At 38.0% G+C, this 23941-nt stretch overlaps 1 protein-coding gene across 3 annotated transcripts in view; it reads left to right on the forward strand.

Moving 5' to 3' along the window:
- Positions 1-23941, forward strand: part of DPP8 (dipeptidyl peptidase 8) — a 67738-nt gene that overhangs the window by 28125 nt on the left and 15672 nt on the right. For all 3 annotated transcript variants that reach the window (XR_003969411.2, XM_030317907.1, XM_030317906.2), the window contains 10 exons: positions 4239-4349; positions 5965-6093; positions 7087-7148; positions 9103-9203; positions 9884-10061; positions 11008-11167; positions 16312-16391; positions 19990-20142; positions 20381-20516; positions 22021-22166. Coding sequence is in view for 2 of the 3 variants with exons in the window: in XM_030317907.1 (XP_030173767.1) it covers positions 4239-4349; positions 5965-6093; positions 7087-7148; positions 9103-9203; positions 9884-10061; positions 11008-11167; positions 16312-16391; positions 19990-20142; positions 20381-20516; positions 22021-22166 (1256 nt within the window). In the remaining variant the exon portion in view is untranslated. The remainder of the gene's footprint in view (positions 1-4238; positions 4350-5964; positions 6094-7086; positions 7149-9102; positions 9204-9883; positions 10062-11007; positions 11168-16311; positions 16392-19989; positions 20143-20380; positions 20517-22020; positions 22167-23941) is intronic.

The raw sequence follows: 23941 nt of genomic DNA on the forward strand, positions 1-23941 counted from the left end.
TTCTAACTATTCAGTCAAGAAAAATACATTAAGTTCCTGTGTGCCAGGTAATGCGGCAGGAACTAAGAATACAGAGTTGAATAAGACATAACCCTGGCCCTCAAGGAAACTACATGAATGATAAAACAGTGATAAGCAAACATAGGGTGTTATAAGAGCATCAGTGAGGGTAGTGTTCAGGAAGGGCTTCCCAGAAGAGATGACACCTAACTGGCACCTAAACTCATCTTAGATACGAGTACACATTAGCCTGTACACTCCAGGTGAGGGGACCACATGAGAAAGGTCTTGATGCAGAAAGTGATGTTTGTGAGGAGTTAAAGCAATCTGATGGTTCCTAAAGTATAAGGTATGAGTCCAGAAGAAGGGAAAAGTAAGGCTGGCAGATAAAAAGAGCCAAGACAGGGGTAACCTGTATCTCGTGTAAATCGACAGGGTCTCTAGAATGATATGGGCGTCCACTGAAACATTTTTATCAATTGGGTGGTATGGGCAGAGTCATATGATAGATAAATTGTTTTGGATACTTTGTGAAAGTTATATTTGAAAAGCACAGGACTAGAGACAGGAACACCAAAAGTTGACTGTTGAAATGATCTAGGTTTAATGATCTAAAACTAGAACATCAGTTAAAAGGGGATGGAGTAGGGAAGTTTTTAAGTGAAAAGTACATGTTTTGGTGTTTAATGGGTCTCCATTTGGAGTCCGGGAATCAGAACAGCTACTAGTGGCAATGGAAGGATTAGATCGGTGGTTCGTAAATCTGGGTTGGAAATCCTAGCCATTTGTTCATGCTTTCAACAGACATTGAACACTCAGTACATACTAGTTATTGTGCTTGAGTCTGGGATTACAAAGTTCTGACAGTAACTGATAGAATTAAGGCATTTTTTAAGTCTATTTTTTCTTCTATAGAATTGTTTTTCACACAGGATTATGGTGAGGATTGACAGAATGTAAAGTAGAAAGCACCGGAGCCCTGTGTGATGCTATAATATTGTTTTTATTATTTTTCCTTTCTGTGCATGTAGGTTGTGATATGTTTATCATTTTCAAGATTAGTGTACTAAAGATATAGTCTAGAACCAGAGAGCTGAGTTTGGGTTCCAGATCTACCAGTTTTTAGTTCTGTGACCTAACCTCTCAGTTTCCATATCTAAAAGGGCAGGTCATTATAGTGCTGTTATGAGGTTTTAATGAGTTAATATTTGTGAAGTGTTTAGGATGGTGTCTGATACATGGTAAGTGCAATATGTTAGTTTAAATAGAAAAGTAAATACAAAATAAGTGTCTTCACTCTTACTCCTCTTATTCACAATAAGTTTCCAAGTGAAAGTCTGCTTGTAGGTGAGTTTAGTCAGTGAGCAAGTGCATGTGTTTATTTTCTGCCTGGTATGATAAAGGAATGTTAAAGTAATACAGTACCAGCCTCTACTATCAAATGATGTATCAGACGAACAAAGCGATAGCTTTTATTCATTTAATAAATAACTCTTAATAATTGAGGTCTGTAGTCAGTGAAAGGGAGATAAAAATGAGTGGTACCTGTTTTCACATCCAAAGGGAACAAAATATAAAACAGTAGCGTGGATACACCTTTGGGGTAGTTTAAAGATCCAGGAAAACTGAACACTGGTTTTGGCTATATCATTCACTCCAAAATTCAAATAACTCTTAAAAACTGAGCTTACTTTTCACTGGCTTGGTGCTAAAACTCATTTGGTGGCAAAATCTGACCTGAACTGACCTGAGGATATTTATAATCTTAATCCTACTTAGTGTGTCTATTCATAAGTTTGCTGTAGGAATATTGGTGTATTCAGTTACAGGGTATTTGATTCCCCTGCTGGAGATGTTATATAATTTTATGGTAGATATATATAATATATATGAAAAATCACCCAAATTCTGAGTTCCAAACACTTCTGGACTCAGATTTTGGGGTAGCGGATTATGGGTTCATTTTGCATATTTGTTTCAGACAATATATAGAAAATACAGATAAGCAAAAATAATACATTGAAACTGGTTTATAATATTGAAATCACTATGAGGTATTACCATACGCTCATTAGACTGGCTAAAGTGAAAAAGATTAATTCTGAACACAAATACTAGAAAGGAACTTTCATCCATTGCTAGTAAGAATATAAAATAATACAAGTACTTTGGAAAACTGTGGTAGTTTCTTATGAACACTTACCATACTACCCAGGCATTCCACTCCTGGGTCCTGATTCAAGAGAAATGAAAGCATACACCCACAAAGATCCCTATACAAGAAAGATTAACATCTTTATTCATAGTTGCCAATAACTAGAAGTAGCCCAGATAACCCATTAACAGGTGAATGGATAAAGGAACTGTGATATACTATGGGATACTACCCAGCAATTAACAGAAGTGAATTATTGATATGTGTAACAACTTTGATGAATTTCAAAAAGCAAATATGAGTTCACTTATGTGATATTTTAGAATATGCAGAACTAACCTATGATGATAGAAATCGGATCATTGGTTGCTTCTGGGGTGATAATGGGCATTGACTGAGAAGAGACATGAAAATACATTCTAGGTGTTGGAAATATTCTGTCTTGATGACGTGTGGTTATACAAGTGTATACATTTATCACAAATATATATACCTAAGATATTGTAAATTATAAAGCAATTTAACAAAATGCTTGTCCATAGTCTGTCTCATTACTTGGAGAGAACCACATTTTAATTTATATCCCCAACATTTTTTTTTTTTTTTTTTTTTTTTTTTTTTTTTTAGAGAGACAGCGCAGGCTGGGGAAAGGGGCAGATGGGGAGAGAAAGAGAGAATCTCAAGCAGGCTCTATGCCCAGTGCAGAGACTGACAAGGGGCTCTATCCTGCCACCCTGGGATCATGACCTGAGCCGAAATCAAGAGTCAAATGTTCAACTACCCGGAAACAAGCATTTTAAAATATTGGGGATGGGGTGCCTGGGTGGCTCAGTTGGTTTAAGCATCCGACTTCGGCTCAGGTCACGATCTCATGGTTCATGAGTTTGAACCCTGCATCAGGCTCTGTGCTGACAGCTCAGAGCCTGAAGCCTGCTTCAGATTCTGTGTCTTCCTCTCTTTCTCTGCCCCTCCCCTGCTCATGCTTTGTTGCTCTCTGTCTCAAAAATGAATAAACATTTAAAAAAATTAAGAAATAAAGTGTTGGGGAGTGCCTGGGTGGCTCAGTCGGCTCAGTCCAACTCTTGATTTCAACTCAGGTCATGGGATCAAGCCCTGTGTTGGGCTCCACACTGAGCATGGAGTCTGCTTGAGGTTCTTTCTCTCTCTCTCTCTCTCTCTCTCTCTCTCTCTCTCTCTCTCAAATAAATAAAAATAAAATATATGTTTAACATTTTTTAAATGAAATTATAGTGTACATGCCATTTAGTAATATGGCTTTTTAAAATTCAGTTACATTGTAAACATTTCTCCATGTCATGAAATCTTTAAAAATTATGGCTTCATGGTTTGGGGAGGTTTTATTTATTTATTTATTGAACCAGTGGGGGAGGGGCAGAGAGAGAGGGAGACAAAGGATCCAAAGCAGGCTCTATGCTGATAGCAAAGAGTCCAATGTGGGGCTCAAACTCACGGACTACAAGATCATGACCTGAGCCAAAGTTGCATGCTTACCCAACTGAGCCAGCCAGGCACCCCATTGGGGGGTTTAGTTTTAAAGCAGGAGTTCCCTTCAAATTATATGCTGTAAACTATTTGCTGGAAAGTGTAAAACAGATGAAAGCTGAGATGTTCTGGTTGAATGGAAGAAGGGGAGGAAGAGTGATGAATTACCTGATCTGTAGGAGCCATTCTAGGTCTAAAGTTGGACTTTTCTGTGTAGAAGATACAAATCACTGTGACACTCTACATGTATTCATGTTTCCTATGACCCCAGCTAAATGGGGAAATAACCAACATTTATGTTCTGGCTCAGGCTTTGTTCTAAGTGCTTTATGTGAATTAACTCATTTAATTCTAACAACCCCATTTACAAATGGGACACTGCAGTGAATGAGGTTGGGTGATTTATCCAAGGTCAGTCAGTTAGTAAATGATGGAGCTCAGATTTAAATCCAGTCCATTTAGTTCCAGAGTTCACCACTGTACTACAGCTGCATTTCACAATAAACTAAATCATTGTGCTTAGTATCTATGAAAAGATGGAGAATTTCCTGTGGTGATTTTGCCTTTCATGTTTGTCTAGAGCTAGCCAACATGGAAGAAGATCCCAGATCAGCTGGAGTTGCTACCTTTGTTCTTCAAGAAGAATTTGATAGATACTCTGGCTACTGGTGGTGTCCAGAAGCTGAAACAAGTAAGGGAGTTCAAAATATTATAAATCAAAGTATTATGAGATGTAACTCCCAGTTAGTTAAGTGCATAGATTCTGAGTCCTAAATAGTAGCTTATGAAGTCTTGAAAATTGGATCCTACCAGTAGTTATTTAAAATATACAGGCTATATCCCACCATAATGAATTCTAATAAAAATAATTCCATTGCAGTTCAGTACCTCAGGTCCTTCAACTCTTTACCACTTTTTCTTCTAGAAGCTGATCTTGCTGGCAACATTGGTGGAAAAATAAAAAATACTACACCTGAATGCATTGTTAAAAAAATGTAGGATTGACTAGAGAGTCTACCTGAACGTATGACCAAATTAGTGTATGAATGGATCAGAAAAAAGGGCACAAATTCCTCCTTTTTCTGGGTGAATTCGCAAGTGTTTACTGCCCGAGAAGCAGATCTCGTGAAGCAGTGGTTTTCAGATTTTTTTGTCCTTGATCCACTTAGAAATTTGCTTTACATTCAACCCTAACAATTCATATATGTATTATATACAAAAACTGAAAACAAATTTCATGGAGCAATATTTATCCTTATGTGAAAGGTACTCTTATATTGTATTTTTTTGTTCATTATACATTTTAAATGCTGGTTATTACCCATTAATACATTTCATGACCTAGTAATTATTTGCAGCCAGCTTTTGTTGTTTTTTTTTTTAAGTAAGCTTTACATCCAAAGTGGGGCTTGAACTCACGACCCCAAGATCAAGAGTCTCATGCTGCACTGAAGGAGCATCCTAGCAGCTCGTATTTTAAACACTTCTCTAAGGGACTATTAAAAATACTTATTTTTAAGCCATGTCTTAGATTTGGACATTTAATTTTAATATGTAAAATGTTTGCCATAATTGTGTTTGTTAGAACAAGATTTTACATGAATTAGAGTAACTATTAAGAGAAAACTGGACTCTTTAAGTTGCATCTATTTTATCAAAGGAAATGTTATAATTAAGTAATTCACTTTTCAACAAGGAATGCATTTTAAGGTACGCAGGGACTGAAGACCTTCACAAATGTGTTTCTGCTGGTTTTGTTTTTTTTTTTTAATTTTTTAATTTTTTAAAGTAGGCTCCACCCCTAGCATGGAACCCAGCATGGAGTCCAACTTGGGACTTGAACTCACGACCCTGAGATCAAGACCTGAGCAGAGATCAAGAATAGGATGCTTAACCGAACCACCGAGGCACCCCTTTGCTGTTTAAAGATGTATATGTACAGGGGTGCCTGGCTGGCAGTCTGGGTGCCAGTCTGTAGAGCATGTGACTCTTGATCTCAGGGTCATAAGTTCAAGCCCCATGTTGGGCATGAAGCCTACCTAAAAGTTTAAAAAAATATATATACGTACATAAGTATCTTCAGGTTTTGCCTTCCAAAAGGAGTAACCCTTAACCAGCAAAAGTGATTTAACAATAATTCACCTTCTTAGAACAAAGGCTAATGATAGTTTCATACACAAAATGCAGTATATTTTATACATGAATTGTTTTTCACTATGGGAAATATACTACTAGAGGAAATGGTCAGTTATGATTACTCTATGGAACAGTTCTTCTAAATTTACAATATTTAAATTCCTTTTAAGCTCCCAGTGGCAGCAAAATTCTTAGAATTTTGTATGAAGAAAATGATGAATCTGAGGTGGAAATTATTCATGTTACATCCCCTATGTTGGAAACAAGGAGGGCAGATTCATTCCGTTATCCTAAAACAGGTACTATATTCCATTGGCATTTATATTTACTCATTTCTGCTTTCCAAACAAGATTGATTCTGCAGTCATCCAAAGGTATGGTCAACATTGATCATTTACAGACTTAGTAAAAGTGGGTTGTTCATTAAGTGTCACAGAAGAAAAATTAAAAAAATTTTTTAAGTTTATTTATTTATTTTGAGGGAAAGCGTACACACTGAAGAGCAGAGAGAGGGGACAGAGAGAGAATCTCCACACTATAACAGTGTGGAGCCCAGTGCAGGGCTCGGACTCAAGAAACACGAGATCATGACTTGAGCCACAATCAAGAGTTGGCCACCTAACCAACTGAGCCACCCAGGTGCCCCTGAAGTAGATTTTTTAATTACAGGCTGATCTTTTTTAATTTTTTTTCAAAGGTTGGGAAGTGCACAAAGCTGGTTGGTTACTTCAAGGAATGAATAAAAAGGTGTCTTTGCTAGGAAATAAAGATTTTTAAGGGATTATGTTCTTAATAAATCAGTAATTTTTTCCCATTTTGCTGTTTATAGCAATTTTTTAAAGTTTATTTATTTATTTTGAGAGAGAGAGCGCAGGGGAGGGGCGAGAGCGCAGGGGGAGAAAATCCCAAGCAGGCTCCACGCAGTCAGTACAGAGCCCAACGCAGGGCTCTGTCCCACCAACCATGAGATCATGACCTGAGCCAAAACCAAGAGTCGATGCTCAACCAACTGAGCCACCCAGGCAACCCCGTTTATAGTATTTAATTACAAAATGATACAGCATTTCCTTTCTTTATTTCGTACCTACTCTTGATGTTTTTAACCTCTTTTTTTTTTTTTTATATACCAATGGTGAAAATTATGAATTTGAGATGGAGTTCTGAGATTCTTATACAATAAAGCCCTGACTCTACCAAGTTCCCGACTTAAAGTGTAAAGGGGATTGATCTGGCAAAATTTGTTTGAATAATTTTGGATCTGCATTACTGTTCATTTCTATCTCTTTCTAAAGGCACAGCAAATCCAAAAGTCACCTTTAAGATGTCAGAAATAATGATTGATGCTGAAGGAAGGGTAAGTATAAAATGTGGAGTTGACTTTTTGTGTCCTTTGACTGGTCAGTCTAGTAGATATCTTAGATTCACTCTTTAATTTTTTGGACTTGTTTAACTTGCTGAGACATTTGTGGACCATCGGTTTCAGGTTGACCTAATTTTCTGCTTTGGAAACTTTCTGCTGGTTCTCAAGATAGGAATATGGGGATAGGCATATTTACCACTCTTTCAAAAGTTTTTCCTCTTTACCATTGTTAATTCCAGATCAATATTTTTAAAATAGCAGTATTGACTAGTGATTTACCTTGTGTGTTAGATAGATGTCCCACATTTCTCTTGTACTGGGGCTTTCCATTTGGATAGTCAAATTCTTATAAGCTGAATGCCCAGAGGATTACTTAAAAAAGTCTTCTCTGCTAGACTTTAATAGCTTTATTGAGATATAATTCAAGTGTGATTCAGTTCACTCATTTAAAGTTTAAAATGGCTTTTAGTGTATTCACAGAATTGTGCAACATTTTCATCACCCCAAAAAGAAACCCCACATCCCTTAATCATCACCTTCCAACCTTCCCACGTCCCTTAACCCTGGGTAACCACTAGTATATCTACTTTCTGTCTGTAGATTTGCCTATTCTGGATACTTCATTTAAATGGAATTATATAGTATCTAGTCTGGTTTCTTTTGCTTAGCATTTTGTCCTTAAGCTCCATCTATATTGCACCATGTATCAGCACTTTCTTGCTTTTTTTCTTTAAGTTTTTATGTATGTATGCATGCATGTAATCTCTACACTCAACATGGAGCTCAGACTCAGAACCCTGACGTCGAGAGTTGCACACTCTTCCACTTGAGCCAGCCACGTGCCCCAACACTTTATCTACTCATCAGTTATGGACATTTAGGCTGTTTCCACCTTTTGACTGTTAGGAATAATACTACCATGAATGTGTGTGTATGTTTTTCACTTCTCTTGGTTAGATACCTAGAAACAGAATTGTTCAGTCACACGATAGCTATATGTTTAACCTTTGAGGAACTGCAAGACTATTTGCCCCAAGTGGTTGCACTATTTTACATTCCCATTGTGTAAGGTTTCCAGTCTCTCCACATCCTCATCAACACTTTTATTCATCTTACTGATTATAGCCATCCTAGTAAGTTTGAAATTGTATCTCACTGTTATTTTGACTTAAATTTTCCTGATGGCTAATGATGTTGAGCATCTTTTCATGTGCCTATTGGCCATTTGTGTATCTTCGTTGGAGAACTATCTATTCAGATCCTTTGCCCTTTTTTAAAAAACTTTTTGTGTTGGCTAGATTTTTAAAGGAAAAAATTTGCTTACTAAGGGCCATTTTATTAATACATTACACAAATCCTATTTTAGGCTAAAATATAGGAAATTAGGAACTATTATTTTTCTTTGATACTAGACTCTAAAGTGATTAAAACTTGTTGTTACCACTTATTAGCAAGGGCTCTGTCAGTGTAAACTCATGGGAAAAGACTTTTAGACTGCGCTAATTCTCGTTCTTAGAACTTTGTTAGACATAAAGAGTACACTAGTGTAGTAACCCACAACTTACCGCTAGTTTTGCTGTATCCCTCATGCCTATTTAAATACTTAAGTCTGAAAAAGTGTCATGCTGTTAAAGATAATGATTTAAGGGGCGCCTGGGTGGCTCAGTCGGTTAAGAGTCCGACTTCGGCTCACGTCACGATCTCACAGTCCTTGAGTTCGAGCCCCGCATCAGGCTCTGTGCTTACAGCTCAGAGCCTGGAGCCTGGTTCAGATTCTGGGTCTCCCTCTCTCTCTGCGCCTCCCCAACTCATGCTCTGTTTCTGTCTGTCTCTCTGTCAAGAATAAATAAACATTAAAAAAAAAAGATAATGATTTAAGTAGACTAGTAAACTGGTTATTGATCTATGTCTTCTGTAACTAGAATCCTTTTTTTTTCTTTTTTAAAAGATTATCGATGTCATAGATAAGGAACTGATTCAACCTTTTGAGATTCTGTTTGAAGGAGTTGAATATATTGCCAGAGCTGGATGGACTCCAGAGGGAAAATAGTGCGTATGTTAAATTGTCACTTGTTTACAAATAATTTAGAATCCAGAACTTTAGAAATTGCCCCTCAGTTGGAGATGCCTTCACATGTAAATTTGCAGAGTAGTTATTTCTGCACAGAGAATTTTTCCTGAGCTAAGTGGCCTTGTGGATTTTTTATTCCTACAAGCATAGGGGCACTGCATTTCAATTCTCTCTCTTACATAGCCACTCATGGTTTCAATGTTTTTTTGTGGTTAAATTGTATGACTTTAGGGCTCACATGTAAGGGTGTGTTCTTTTTTTTTTTTTTTTTTTATAATTTAAGCAAAAATTTTTGTAGAGTTTCATGTGAAGATGGTTGCATATAGTTCCTAATGTAGACAACAGGAGTTTCACAAGGCTGGCAATTGGTGACACTAAAGGGAGAAAACAATTTCACAGGCTAGTTGTGGTTTTAGGAGTTTAAAGAAAACCAGTTTAAAAAAAAGCTTTATTCAAGCTTAACTTTAAAAAATAAATATAGAGTAAGCTAATACTTCTAATTGGCCATTTGTAGGTGATAATTTAATATCTTTTAAAGCAATTCTTTAATGTGATTACAGAAATAACTGATGGGTACCAGGGGAGAGAGTAAGGGAATATTCATTTTCTGAGAGCCTGCTTTATTTTTGGTGCTTTTTTGTTTTGTTTGTTTAAATAGTGCTTGGTCCATTCTACTAGATCGCTCCCAAACTCGCCTACAGATAGTGTTGATCTCACCTGAATTATTTATCCCAGTAGAAGATGATGCCATGGAAAGACAGAGACTCATCGAGTCGGTGCCTGACTCTGTGACGCCACTGATTATCTATGAAGAAACAACAGACATCTGGATAAATGTATGTTTTCTTGTACTTGGTTAAATATTTTCTCAGAATGCTAAAGCAAGTGAAGTTTTATAGCAAACTATCAAAATGAATTTTTTAAATTCAAGTAACCATGAATGTTATTTGCTAAGTTTGAACATTTCAAATTGGAATGATGGTTCCAGAATGGAATGGCTTATAGATAGAAAGTAGATGTCATTGAAATGACATCTCCTCGGCTACAAATTTCCCCTTTTCCTGGACACATGAGGTATTGAAAACAGCCTCATGAGTACTTCTCAGGAGGAACTCAGTAGAGGTCTGGAAAAGACTTTCTCTTTTAAGTTGGCAGACTATACTAAAATTTACCAATTTTCCAATTTAGTGGAAAAAATTTAAACAAGATACAAAATTAATAAAGCCAGATCACTCCCTGGATGAATACAGGCTTCATATGATTCACCCTTCAACTGTTAAAATATTTTTCTTTGGAAAAGAAAAGTAGTAAGATTTTGAATTAGAGTAAGGGGCCCCTGGCTGGCTCAGTTGGTGGAGCATGTGACTTTTGATCTCCTGGTTGTGAGTTCAATCCCCATGTTGGGTATAGCGATTACATGAACAAATAAAATCTTTAAAATAAAAAAAAGAATAATAAGATTCTATAAGATTTGTATAATTAAACCTCATGCCAAGTTTCAAAGGATTACAGAGATGGTGAGTAAGAAAAGCTTTTGGTCGTATTTTTCTTTTTTCACCTTTTGGAAACGTTTATTTCTCAATGGAGGAAGTCTATGTCTAAAGTGAGATAAATCTGAAGGGCCCAGGCAAAATCTATATCATAAATATACATTACCCCCAGCACTGACAGTTGCTTATATTTCAGAATGTATTTGTCAATTCTTCTTTCTCTAACTTAATTGAATTGTTTGTGCAGTATTTTCATTAATGTGTGTAGTAAATTCAGCTATTCATTTTACAGATCCATGACATCTTTCATGTTTTTCCCCAAAGTCATGAAGATGAAATTGAATTTATTTTTGCCTCTGAATGCAAAACAGGTTTTCGTCATTTATACAAAATTACATCCATTTTAAAGGAGAGCAAATATAAACGATCCAGTGGTGGGCTGCCTGCCCCAAGTAAGAAATCCTTCTTCATTTAAAAAATATATATATATGTTGGCAGAAGGTGGGAGGGGCAAGGTAACGTAATGTCTCTTTTGTATACTTTGTAAGCATCGGTACTTGCTTCATCAAATTTTATACATAGGTGTGGCACCTGGGTGGCTCAGTCAGCTGAGGGACCGACTTTGGTTCAGGTCACGATCTCACGGTTCGTGGGTTCAAGCCCTATGTCGGGCTTTGCGCTGACAGCGCAGAGTCTGCTTCAGATTTTCTCTCTCTCTCTCTCTCTCTCTCTCTGCCCCTCCCTTGCTCACGTGCCCTCTCTCAAAAATAACGTGAAAAATAACTTAATACAGAAGTTAAACTAAAATATAAATACACGCACATGTGAAAACACAGAACAAAGTTCTTGATGGATATGTATATTAATAGTGGGTAATCTCTGGGAATGGAATTACTTATTTTTGCTTTCTACTTTTGCTTTGACTGTAATTTTTTTTGTTTAAAGTGAGCCCATGTCATATTTAGATGTTAAAAAGCTACTGTTAAAATGTTATTTGGGGGCGCCTGGGTGGCGCAGTCGGTTAAGCGTCCGACTTCAGCCAGGTCACAATCTCGCGGTCCGTGAGTTCGAGCCCCGCGTCAGGCTCTGGGCTGATGGCTCAGAGCCTGGAGCCTGTTTCCGATTCTGTGTCTCCCTCTCTCTCTGCCCCTCCCCCGTTCATGCTTTGTCTCTCTCTGTCCCAAAAATAAATAAACATTGAAAAAAAAATTAAAATAAAAAAATAAAAATAAAAAAAAATGTTATTTGGTTATTAGATATTTTTATATACTAGTTTGTTCTCGGTTTGTTTTTTACATACTAGTTTTTTTTCCTTTTTTTTTTTTTTTTTAATATTTATTTTTGAGAGAGAGAAAGAGTAAGTGGAGAAGGAGACAGAGAATCCAAAGTGGGCTCTGCAATGACAGCAGAGAGCCTGATGCAGGGACCAAACTCAAGAACTCAAGAGCTGTGAGATCATGACCTGAGCCAAAGTTGGACGCTTAACCAACTAAGCCACCCAGGCACCCTGCCTCCATACTCATTTTTTAAAATACTGTCTGCATCTACACTGAAGTCAATATGATTGTAGCTCTTCACATTGATACAATTATATTGCCCAAAGTAAAACTAAACATTGTGTCAGCTGAAGTAATTTCTCTCTAAAAAGTGATGGTTTTGGGTGTCGAAGTCCAACTTTGACTCAGGTCATTATCTCACTATTCGTGGGTTCCCCGTATCAGGCTTCATGCTGACAGCTCAGAGCCTAGAACCTGCTTTGGATTCTGTGTCTCCCACTCTCTCTGCCCCTCCCCTCGCTCGTGCTCTGTCTCTCTCTCCCTCTCTCAAAAATAAATCAACAGTAAAAAAATTTTTTTTAATAAAAGTGATGGTTTGGGGTTCCTTGGTGGCTCAGTTGGTTAAGCACCCAACTTCCAATTTTGACTCAGGTCATGAAGTCCTGGTTCATGGGATTGAGCCTCATACCCCGCTGCCAGCCTGCTTTGGAGTCTCTCTCTGCCCCTCCCCCACTCACGCTCTTTCTCAAAATAAATAAATAAAAAGCTATGGTTTTCCTTCTGGGGAATGTAATACAGAATGGATATGTAAGCCTAGAAAAAGTGAAATGGTTTATCTAATAGTTTTCCCGTTTATTTGTCTTAATGGAGTTATAATTTTCTACTTTAATAATAGAGTTTGTTTTGGAATAGTAGGCACTTTATGGTAATGTTATATGCTTAACTGCCCTTTGTAACTTAATTGACTCAACATAGCCATTTTTTAAAATTGTGGCAAAATGCATAACAGAATCTACCATTTTAACCATTTAAGGGTACTGTTTAGTGGCATTAAGTATATTCATATTGTCATGCAACCATAACTACCATCTGCCTCCAGAACTTTTTTCATCTTCCAAAGCTGAAACTGCCTAACAAGTAATACCCAGCTCAGCTCATTGCTCCCTCCCCTCAGCCCCTGGCAACTACCTTCTGTCTCTATGATTTTAACTGCTCTAGATACTTCATATAAGTGGAATCATACCATATTTGCCCTTTTATGTCTGACTTATTTCACATCGCATAATGTCCTCATCCATGTCATAGCATATGTGAGAACGCCCTTCCTTTTTAAGGCTGAATAAATGCAGTGGTGTGTATAGACCACATTGTGTTTTCCATTTATCTAGCCACAGACACTTGTTCCTTCCACATTTTGGCTATTGTGAATAATGCTGCTATAAAGGTGGGTGTATAGATATCTGTTTGAGACCCTGCCTTCAGTTCTTTTCCAGAAATGAAATTACGGGATCATATGGGAGTTCTGTTTTTAATTTTTTGAGGCACCACCGTACTCTTTTCCTTGGCAGCTGCACCGTTTTACATTCCCATTAGCAGTGCACAAGGGTTCCAATTTATCAACATCCTTGCCAACACTTGTTATCTTCTGTGTGTTTTGTTTGTTTTATTTGTTTTGGTAATAGCCACCCTTAGTGGGTATGAAGTGGTATGTCATTGTGGCTTTGATTTGCGTTTCCCTAATGACCAGTAACATTGTGCCTCTTTTCATGTGTTATTATCTGTCTTCTTTGGAGAAATGTCTATTTGAATCCTTTGCCAACTTTTTTTTTAAGTTTATTTATTTGTTTTGAGAGAGAGCACGTGTGTGCACACAAGGTGGGAGGGGCAGGAGAGAGAGAGAGAGAGAGAGGGAGGGAGGGAGAGAGAGAGGGAGGGAGGGAGGGAGAATCCCAGGCGGTCTTCACACTGTCAGCAGGGAGCCCAAAGTGGGGCTGGAACTCAGGAACTGAACTGAGTTCATGACCTGAGCTGAAATCAGGAGTCAGGCGCTTAAACAGCTGAGCCACCCAGATGCCCCGCATCCTTTGCTAACTTTTAAAGTGGGTTGTTTTTCTCAATGTGGCCTTTAAATATGGGGAAAATGAGCTATATCTTAGGACTAGCAAAATAGATACTGCCTATGACCCTGCTCCTTTCCTTAGCCTAATTTTCTTTAAGGCAGACTAGATCTTGTATATCCAAGATGAAGAATGTCTTCCTTAAACTTCTCTACCAACTCCTGTTGTTTACATAAATTAAGTCCCCTTTCAAAATTCCAGAAATTTTAGTGATGAAAACTGGTCAAAGAGCTCTGAATAGTAGTTAATTAACATAGTACTTGGGGGACAGTAATAAAAAGTATTAAAAATTTTAATAACTTAAAATTTTTTACTCTGATTGAAGAATGTCAGAACCATTACCTCAGTTAACATTCATCTCAGAAGCTTAGCTTCTTTGTTCCCTTTCAGTGTCTTTCTAGGTCCCTCAGTTTATCTACCTCTTCTTTCTCTTCCCTTTTTTCTTAGTTTTTCTTGCTCCATGTCTTCCTTTTTCTTGATACCCTTTTTATTTTCCTCCTCCCTCCTCTTTCTCAAGTGGCTATAATGTGAAATAATTAGTATTTGTTATATATATGTTAAGTACTATTTATTTTCTGGTCATAAAGTTTAAAGTACTAAGTTGAATTTTTGCATCTAAAGAAAAAATAAATCAACTTTTTTAACTTTAGTAGGACCCTAGTTAAGACCCTGTACTATCTCACCTTCTCATCCTGTCCCCAGCTGTCTCTCTCCCCATAGTGCTGCTAGGCAAACAGGAATGGTTTTCCATTTTTGAACCTCCTCCTTAGGCCACTGAGAGAGTCTTCTCTATCCAGACAGAATCTTGTAAAGACAATGGGGCATGTTGGCATTTACTGTGTTTATACCTAGTTTACTTTTTGGCAGATGAAGAACAATTCTATTAAAAATTTTCTTCTGTGGCTTTTTAAGTATTTTGTTGCATTTCTAGAAGAAATGACTTGTTAACCCATTAGACTTCCTTGTCTGATCAAAGGTCTAGGAATACAAATCCTTTTGAATTCTTTTCTGGCTTTGTAATCAGAATCTATTTTGTTGTTTTCATTTGATTTACATGGATCCTTCCACTATTATTGCAGAGTATTGTGAAGACTTGTAGTGGGGTTTTTTTAACTATAGACTTTTTTTAAAATTAAGGTGAGGGGCACCTGGTGGCTCAATCAGTTGAGTGTCTGGCTCTTGATTTCGGCTAAGGTCAGGATCTTACGGTTCATGAGTTCTGGCCCCACGTCAGGTGCTGTGCTGACAGCATGGAGCCTGCTTGGGATTCTCTCACTCTCTCTCTTTGAAAATAAATAAATAAACTTTAAGGTGAAGTTCACATAACATTAAATTAGCCATTTTTTAAAAAAATTTTATCTTAAGGTTTATAAGTTTATTTATTTTGAGAGAGCGAGTGAGTGCACAACTTGGTGGGGGTGGGGGACAGAGAGAGAGAAGGAAACCAAGATCCCAAGCAGGCTCCACTCTATCAGCACAGAGCCCGACACAGGGCCTGAACTCGTGAACCCTGAGCTCCTGACCTGAGCCAAATCAAGAGGTGGACACTTAATCAACTGAGCTACCCAGGCACCCCTGAGCTAGCCATTTTAAAATAAACATTTTAAACAAACAAATTAAACAGTGGTGGAGCGCCTGGCTGGCTCAGTCAGTAGAGCATGTGACACTTGATAATCAGAGTTGTGAGTTCAAGCCCCAGGTTGGGTGTAGAGATTACATGTATGTATGTATGCATGTATGTAGATATGTATGTATTTATTTATTTTTAATGTTTATTTATTTATTTTGAGAGAGTGCAAGCAGTGGAGGGGCAGAGAGAGAGGGAGACAGAGAACCCAAAGCAGGCTCCAAGCTCTGAGCTGTCAGCGCAGAGCCCAATGCTAGGGCTTGAACCCACAAACTCTGAGACCATGACCTGAACCAAAGTCAGATGCTTAATCACTGAGCCACCCAGGCACCCTTAGAGATTACTTTAAAACTAAAAATTAAAATATTAAACAGTAAAAGAAAATGAACAGTACATTCAGTGTTGTGCATTCACCACCTCTGTTGAGTTTCAAAACATTTTATTACCCCAGACATAATTTGAATTTTTTAATGTACGTTTTTGGAAAGAAGAGTTTTAGAATAGTGTTCTTTATTCTGTAAGTCATTTGCTTATAGTCTGATAGAGTGCTGAATTGTAATTATGTTTATCTTTAGGTGATTTCAAGTGTCCTGTCAAAGAGGAAATAGCAATTACCAGTGGTGAATGGGAAGTTCTTGGCCGGCATGGATCTAATGTATGTTCTCTTATTCTACTGATATGTTTGGTCAACATCTGCTGTGTTTATGCGGTACTGAAAAGCAGTAGTGCAACTTCATATGACCCTGATGTTTTGAAACTATTAAATTAGGGACTTAAAGGACTCAAGTTGTTAGAAGGGAAAAATCTTTGGTTAAGTTCTAAATCTCCCCCATTTTATAGCTCTGGTATCAGATGTGTACTGGTTACTTAAGGTCAGTGTTTTCAAATATAATGTTGCTACTTAACAAGGAAGGGGCTGGGCCATACTTTCTGAGTCTGCAAAAGTGAGTTGGGATATTGTTTGAAAATTATGTTTGTGTCTCTTATAGACTGCTCATGTCATTTCTACATTAAAAATTGCATTTATTACTTCTGAGGTAGTGATTCTCTTTTACTTACCTGTTTATCTCACAAATGTAAAATTTTATCCACCACCTGCCAAGAGTGATGGACCTATGTACAGAGTGTAGACCGATAGGGAAAAGGGGGAAAATCCACCCTCTGTTTCCTCTCACCGTGCGGTTTTCTGTATCATTTCGGTGAATTCTCATTCTTTTGCCTTTCACAGTATTTTGTGTTTGTTTCAACTTTCAGTTAGATGGTCAGTTTCATGAGATCTCTAAGAACTTCATCCTTTATAGGTGTGATACGTAGTTAAGTTGATACATGCTACCAGGATTTAGTGAAGGCTTATGATTCCCTCAAATTGTTTGGAGATTTTTTGAAGGATTATGTATACTGGTATACTGGCTACTCTAGAAGTCGCTCATAGTCCCCAATGTGATGAAGGAGAAAAAGTGAAGATCCACATCTCAGATTTGGTTTTGTTGGTAAAAACTTTAGAATATCATAGGCAACTGTTAAAGTTTGATTTCCGCTGATAAGAAGTTCTGATAACAAAAAATTACACTGATGTAAACTTCCTGCTTTGTAATTGTTGGATAATACTTAAGGAAACCCCAGAATTGTATTTATGTAAATCTGAACCTCATTTGGGCAACCTAAACATCTTCCTGCTACTTGCCATTATGTGCAGCAGTTTTCTTCTTTATGTCATGCTTACTTATGTAATGTGCTTATGTCTCTCTTTCTTACCCTTTTGTATTCCCCTCTATCCCTGCTTTATTTTTTTAAGTTACCTCTTCATTTTATTATTTTATTATTTTTTTTATTATTTTTTTTTAATTTTTTTTTTTCAACGTTTATTTATTTTTGGGACAGAGAGAGACAGAGCATGAACGGGGGAGGGGCAGAAAGAGAGGGAGACACAGAATCGGAAACAGGCTCCAGGCTCTGAGCCATCAGCCCAGAGCCCGACGCGGGGCTCGAACTCCCGGACCGCGAGATCGTGACCTGGCTGAAGTCGGACGCTTAACCGACTGCGCCACCCAGGCGCCCCTATTATTATTTTTTTAATGTTTATTCACTTTCTGAGAGAGAGACAGAGCATGAGCCAGGGAGGGGCAGAGAGAGGGAGATGGAGACACAGAATCTGAAGCAGGCTACAGGCTCTGAGCTATCAGCACAGAGCCCAGTGCAGGGCCCAAACCGTAAGATCAGGACGTGAGCCAAAGTTGGATGCTTAACCAACTGAGTCACCCAGGTGCCCCTCCCACCCAAAGATATTTAATGGCAGTAATTGGCTAATGCTTCGAGACTTTTAAGCCCATGTACTCACTATTGAGGTGGTACTCAAAGTATGGTCCTTGGACCAACTGCCCAGCCTCAACATTTTAGAAAGGTAAATTCTCAGGCCCACCATAGACTTCCTGAATCAGAAATAATGGGGGAGGGGTGCCTGGGTGGCCCAGTCAGTTGGGTGTCCGACTTCAGCTCAGGTCATGATCTCACAGTTCGTGAGTTTGGGCCCTGCATTGGGCTCCGTGCTGGAAACTCAGAGCCTGGATCCTGCTTTGGATTCTGTGTCTCCTTCTCTCTCTGCCCCTCCCCCGCGCACACTCTGTCTCTCTCTCTCTGTCTCTCAAAAATAAGTAAACATTTTGGGGCGCCTGGGTGGCGCAGTCGGTTAAGCGTCCGACTTCAGCCAGGTCACGATCTCGCGGTCCGGGAGTTCGAGCCCCGCGTCAGGCTCTGGGCTGATGGCTCAGAGCCTGGAGCCTGTTTCCGATTCTGTGTCTCCCTCTCTCTCTGCCCCTCCCCCGTTCATGCTCTGTCTCTCTGTGTCCCAAAAAAAAATAAATAAACGTTGAAAAAAAATTAAAAAAAAAAAATAAGTAAACATTTAAAAAAGAAAAGAAAAAAGAAATAATGGTGGTGGGATCCAGCCCTCTGCTTAACAAGCCCCTCAAAGTGATTCTGATACTTTTCTTGAATAAAGTAGTTACATGAAACAAAGAAAAATACCATTATAATCCGGGGTGAGAAATTAACCAGTTATTTCTTCAGTTTTGAAAGTCCTGACCCCCAGCTGCTAGGTCCAGAGCAGAACCTGATCAATGCATACCTGTGAAGCTTCATGAATGTTTGTTCTGGCATTTCCTATCACTTGTATCCTTTCTGTATATCTCATATGGGCTTACTTAATCTCAACTGTGTTTCTGTTCCTGTGTATGCTAAAATATGTTTGATAATGAAGAAGCTTCCTGGAGAAAATGTCACATTTGAAAATACTTGCTTTTGTAAATGTATCCATGTTTTCTTTGCTGTGTTAAAAAATTTGAATTTCGGGGCGCCTGGGTGGCGCAGTCGGTTAAGCGTCCGACTTCAGCCAGGTCACCATCTCGCGGTCCGTGAGTTCGAGCCCCGCGTCGGGCTCTGGGCTGATGGCTCAGAGCCTGGAGCCTGTTTCCGATTCTGTGTCTCCCTCTCTCTCTGCCCCTCCCCCGTTCATGCTCTGTCTCTCTCTGTCCCAAAAATAAATAAAAAATGTTGAAAAAAAAAAATTAAAAAAAAAAAAAAAAAAATTTGAATTTCATTGAACACTGAGTAGGCTGGTAGATTTTTTTAAAGAGACAATAAAAGCCATTTATTTAAACACTTACTGTAATTTGGGGAAAATATGAAGTGAATTCAGCTGTGAGTGCACTTAGTTTTTTGAGTTCTGAATAAAGACTTAAAAAGATCTTACCTACATTTACAAACTATACCAGTATTGAAACTGAGTTCAGTTATTTCCCAACCCAATAGATAAAATACTTCTGCAAGTTTGTACAAAAGGCCAAAAAAGTACTGCCTAAATTAATACTGCACTGAGAAAAATACAGGATGCTACAATTAGAGTCTTTTAAGTACATATGAATGGTTGGCCTAACCTGCAATGTAGGAATTTTTTTTCCCTATAAGGTATGTTTTATTGAATTAACTCCTGTATTTTAAGAAGAGCACACATTTTTACCATATAGGAAATTCTAATAATAGCATGCAATTCAAGTGTCCTTTTTCTTTCCGGGAAAGATATATTCTTAGGTATAAGTCATAAGCAAAACCAACTCAGGTTTATTAACATTTGTGGCAAAATTTTTTAAGAGGCGCAAGTCAAAGGGTGACTCAAATGATTGGAAGTTGTTTGTTGAATTACTGGCCCTTGCCAAGGTCCTGCTAGCACTGGTTTTTCTGTTGTTGTTTTTTGGCAGATCCAGGTTGATGAAGTCAGGAAACTGGTGTATTTTGAAGGCACCAAGGACTCTCCTTTAGAACATCACCTGTATGTGGTCAGTTATGTAAATCCTGGAGAGGTGACAAGGCTGACTGACCGTGGCTATTCCCACTCTTGCTGCATCAGCCAGGTATTAAGTCCCTGTTGGAAAAGGGTTTCCTATCAATTGAAAAACTCTCTGCTCATATAATACTCCATTTGAGTAATGTGAAAATCAGTGAAATTGGCCTGCAGAAGTCTGATTCTCTGAAGAAAAAAAGTTAAGGTTTTAACTTTAGCATCATATATGGACATAAATGATCAGACTCTTAACCATACTCCTGCTCTGGCACCATGAGGGAAAAAGTAATTGTTTCTCCTTTCTCTAGCATTGTGACTTCTTTATAAGTAAGTATAGTAACCAGAAGAATCCACACTGTGTGTCCCTTTACAAGCTATCAAGTCCTGAAGATGACCCAACTTGCAAAACAAAGGAATTTTGGGCCACCATTTTGGATTCAGCAGGTACTCATTTCCCTGAACCTGATTTTAAGTAGGATTAGTACATAAGTGCACTAAACCTGTCTCATATGTCCACATTTCTCATCTCTTGCCACCACTTATCCCTGAGCTGCTGAGTTCCTGATTGATCCCACCCTTCCTATTCTATCAACCACCAAATAAGATGCATTAACCTCCCACTCAGGCAGGAGCAGGTCTGGAAGGCCTTTTTGAAGATTGTGTTTTGTTTTGTTTTGTTTCTGTTTTGTTTTAAGTTCAGTAATCTCTGCACTCAATGTAGGGCTCGAACTCACAACTCTGAGATCAGAAGTCGCACACTCTTCCAGTTGAGCCAGCCAGGTGCCCCCTGGAAGACCTTTTTTTGTTGTTTGTTTGTTTGTTTGTTTTAATGTTTATTTTTGAGAGAGAGAGAGAGCATGAGTGGGAGAGGAGCAGAGAGAGGCGGGGTTGGGGGGGTGGGGACAGAGGATCCCAAGCAGGCTCTGCACTGACAGCACAGAGCCCGATGCAGGGCTCAAACTCATGAACCATGAGATCGTGACCTGAGCCAAAGTCGGGTGGATGCTCAATGGCCTGAACCACCCAGGCACCCCTGGAAGGCCTTTTTGAAAATAAGAATAAAATAGTCACAGTATCAGCTTGAAAACTATTTGTTCACATGTTTGGATGATTTCCCAGATAAACAAATAACCAAGTGGCAGCTTTCTTTCTTTTAAAGCATTTGCAATGGCCATCTTAATAAAAGATAGAACGCTTGTTCTATGTAAGAGTGAAGAACACGGAATTACCTATTTTTTAAATGCTTGATTTCTTAAAAAAAAAGGACTAATTTTGCATATCTTTAGTCTACTTTCTCCCCAAGTTCTTTTTCCTGTTAAGTATTTTCACTCATGAATATGTGCTAAGGGATTAAGAACTTAATGCAAAACCACAGGGTATGTTCTGTTGTCCACAAGTAGGATTTGTAATATGGTGACAATCTCTGCTTAGGTTGTAACATCATCCAATATACAGTCTTAGGGTAGGTCTCTATAGCTTTGGTAAACCAAAGACTGATTGTGACTTTCTTTTTTTCTGGGTCCTGGTTAGGTTTATTCTCTAATGATCAGAAACAGATGTTTATTGAGCACCTGCTATGAGCAAGTTAAATTGACTGAGTTAAATTTGTGCTTCCAATTTCTAATCAGATATATGGCTTAACCATCATTAAGTTACACTGAACCAAGCACTAAGTATTTGTATAGTGCTGCATCTAAATACCTCCTAGGCTCCATGGACTAGTCAGAATACATTGTATCTGCTTTTGAAATAGGTAATGTGATATGTTCGTAGATTTTCTTTTTTAAGAATAAATGTTTTTGCTTAATTTCTTGCTGACCACCTGAAAGGGAGATGGTCAGTTATTTGTGTGTAGAGTTGTGGGTTATGGTTTCTTTTCCTTGCTCGCAGATTTTAGAGCTCCCGTAAGAACTCCCTTTACATACTCATTTTTGTTATCTCCTCATAGGTCCTCTGCCTGACTATACCCCTCCAGAAATTTTTTCTTTTGAAAGTACTACTGGATTTACATTGTATGGGATGCTGTACAAACCTCATGATCTACAACCTGGAAAGAAATACCCCACTGTGCTGTTCATATATGGTGGTCCTCAGGTGGGCCTGTTTATTTATTTTAATTTTTTTATTTTGACTCCAGTATTGTTAACATACAGTGTTATATTAGTTTCAGGTGTACAGGATAGTGAATCAGCAATTCACATCACCCAGCCCTCATCACAAGTATACTCCTTAATCCCCTGATATCACCTATTTCACTCATCCCTCCACCCACCTCTCAGGTGGGCATATTTATATGCATACGTGTGTGTGTGTTTGTGTGTGTGTGTGTACACATATTTTTTGGGGGAGGGTGATTTGTATTTTAAATGTCTCGTCAATTGTTTAAGTTAAGATGTGAACATTGTTGGGCCTCTGCTGTTATTGACTCTGGCTTATGTTCTAATTCCTGTTTAGAAGTTGGATTTTGTTACATGGCTAATGTGTAAATAAGTGTCAATTTCTTAATTTACAGTAGGACTGTAACAGTCATTGGAGAATGAAATATTCATGTCAGTAGGTATATATGTTGTCTTTTATGTAGAGAAGAATCTTGTTTGGGAAATGAAATTAAATAGTTAACTGTCCTGGTAAGTAAAAAGAATCTTAATAGATATTTGCAGAAGCCTTGGTAACCTAATGAGTTACCTCTCTCCATTCTAAGTCTGTATCTCTCAAGCAGACTAGAATATTTTTATCCGCTAGTTAAGGCAACTGTTATACTTCTATTCAACACTATAAGAGTTTACACTGTAATATTCCTTTTTCTGGATGAAATATTAGCATGTAAATATTAAGTGAATTCTGTTGACTATCAGAGTAAATAAAGTATTTGGGGTAGGTGCATTGGTTAATTGGCACTTTTTAAAAATGTCTATTGACTATCTTAAACTGGGCCCTTGAAGAAATTAGAATATAATTACACTGTTTTTATAGTGCAGCTCTTGACTCAGTAAATATCCTTTATAATTATACCTAGTTATCCAGTATTTGGAAATGTATTTAGATGCTAAGATATCCAAAAAATAGGGGTGCCTGGCTGGCTCAGTTGGTAGAGCATGCGACTCTTGATCTCAGGGTCTTGAGTTCAAGCCCCACATTGGGTGTAGAGCTTTATTATTTTTTTTAAGTTTATTTGTTTTGAGAGAAAGAGAGCAGGGGAGGGGCAGAGAGAGAAGGAGAAAGAGAGAATCGCAAGTGGACTCCACACTGTCACTGTGGGGCCCAACATGGGGCTCAAACTCACAAACCATAAGATCATGACCTGAGCCAAAATCAAGAGTTGGACGCTTAACCAGCTGCACTTAACCCGCTGAGCTGCCCAGGCTCCCCAGATCTAAAGAAAGAAAGAAAGAAAGAAAGAAAGAAAAGAGAGAGAGAGAGAGAGAGAGAGGAGAGAGAGAGAGAGAGAAAGAAAGAAAGGAGAGAGAAAGAAAGAGGGAGGGAGAGAGAGAGAAAGGAAGAGAGAGAGAGGGAGGAAGGGGAAGGAAGAAAGAGAGAGAAAGAAAAGAAAGAAAAGGACAAAAAAAATAAAAGCAAAATAACTATATAAGCCACAAAATCTCAGCAATGACGATCATATATCAAGTTAAATCACTTTGCCATCGTTAAGATTTTTTTCAAACATGATTCACATTTGTATTATACTCATCTACACAGAAATCATAAACATTTAAATTAGCCTTCCATTAAAAACTTGAAGCTGAATCTTTGTAAACTTTAAAAAAAGGCTTAAAACAAAGAAATTCAAGAGAGAAATTACAGGATACTCTCAGAAGCTTTACATGTTTTTGTTACGTTATTTTGATATTAAGGCTGAGTAAGAAGGATGT

The sequence above is a fragment of the Lynx canadensis genome, chromosome B3, assembly GCF_007474595.2.
Source record: "Lynx canadensis isolate LIC74 chromosome B3, mLynCan4.pri.v2, whole genome shotgun sequence".
In the NCBI taxonomy this organism is placed as follows: Eukaryota; Metazoa; Chordata; class Mammalia; order Carnivora; family Felidae; genus Lynx; species Lynx canadensis.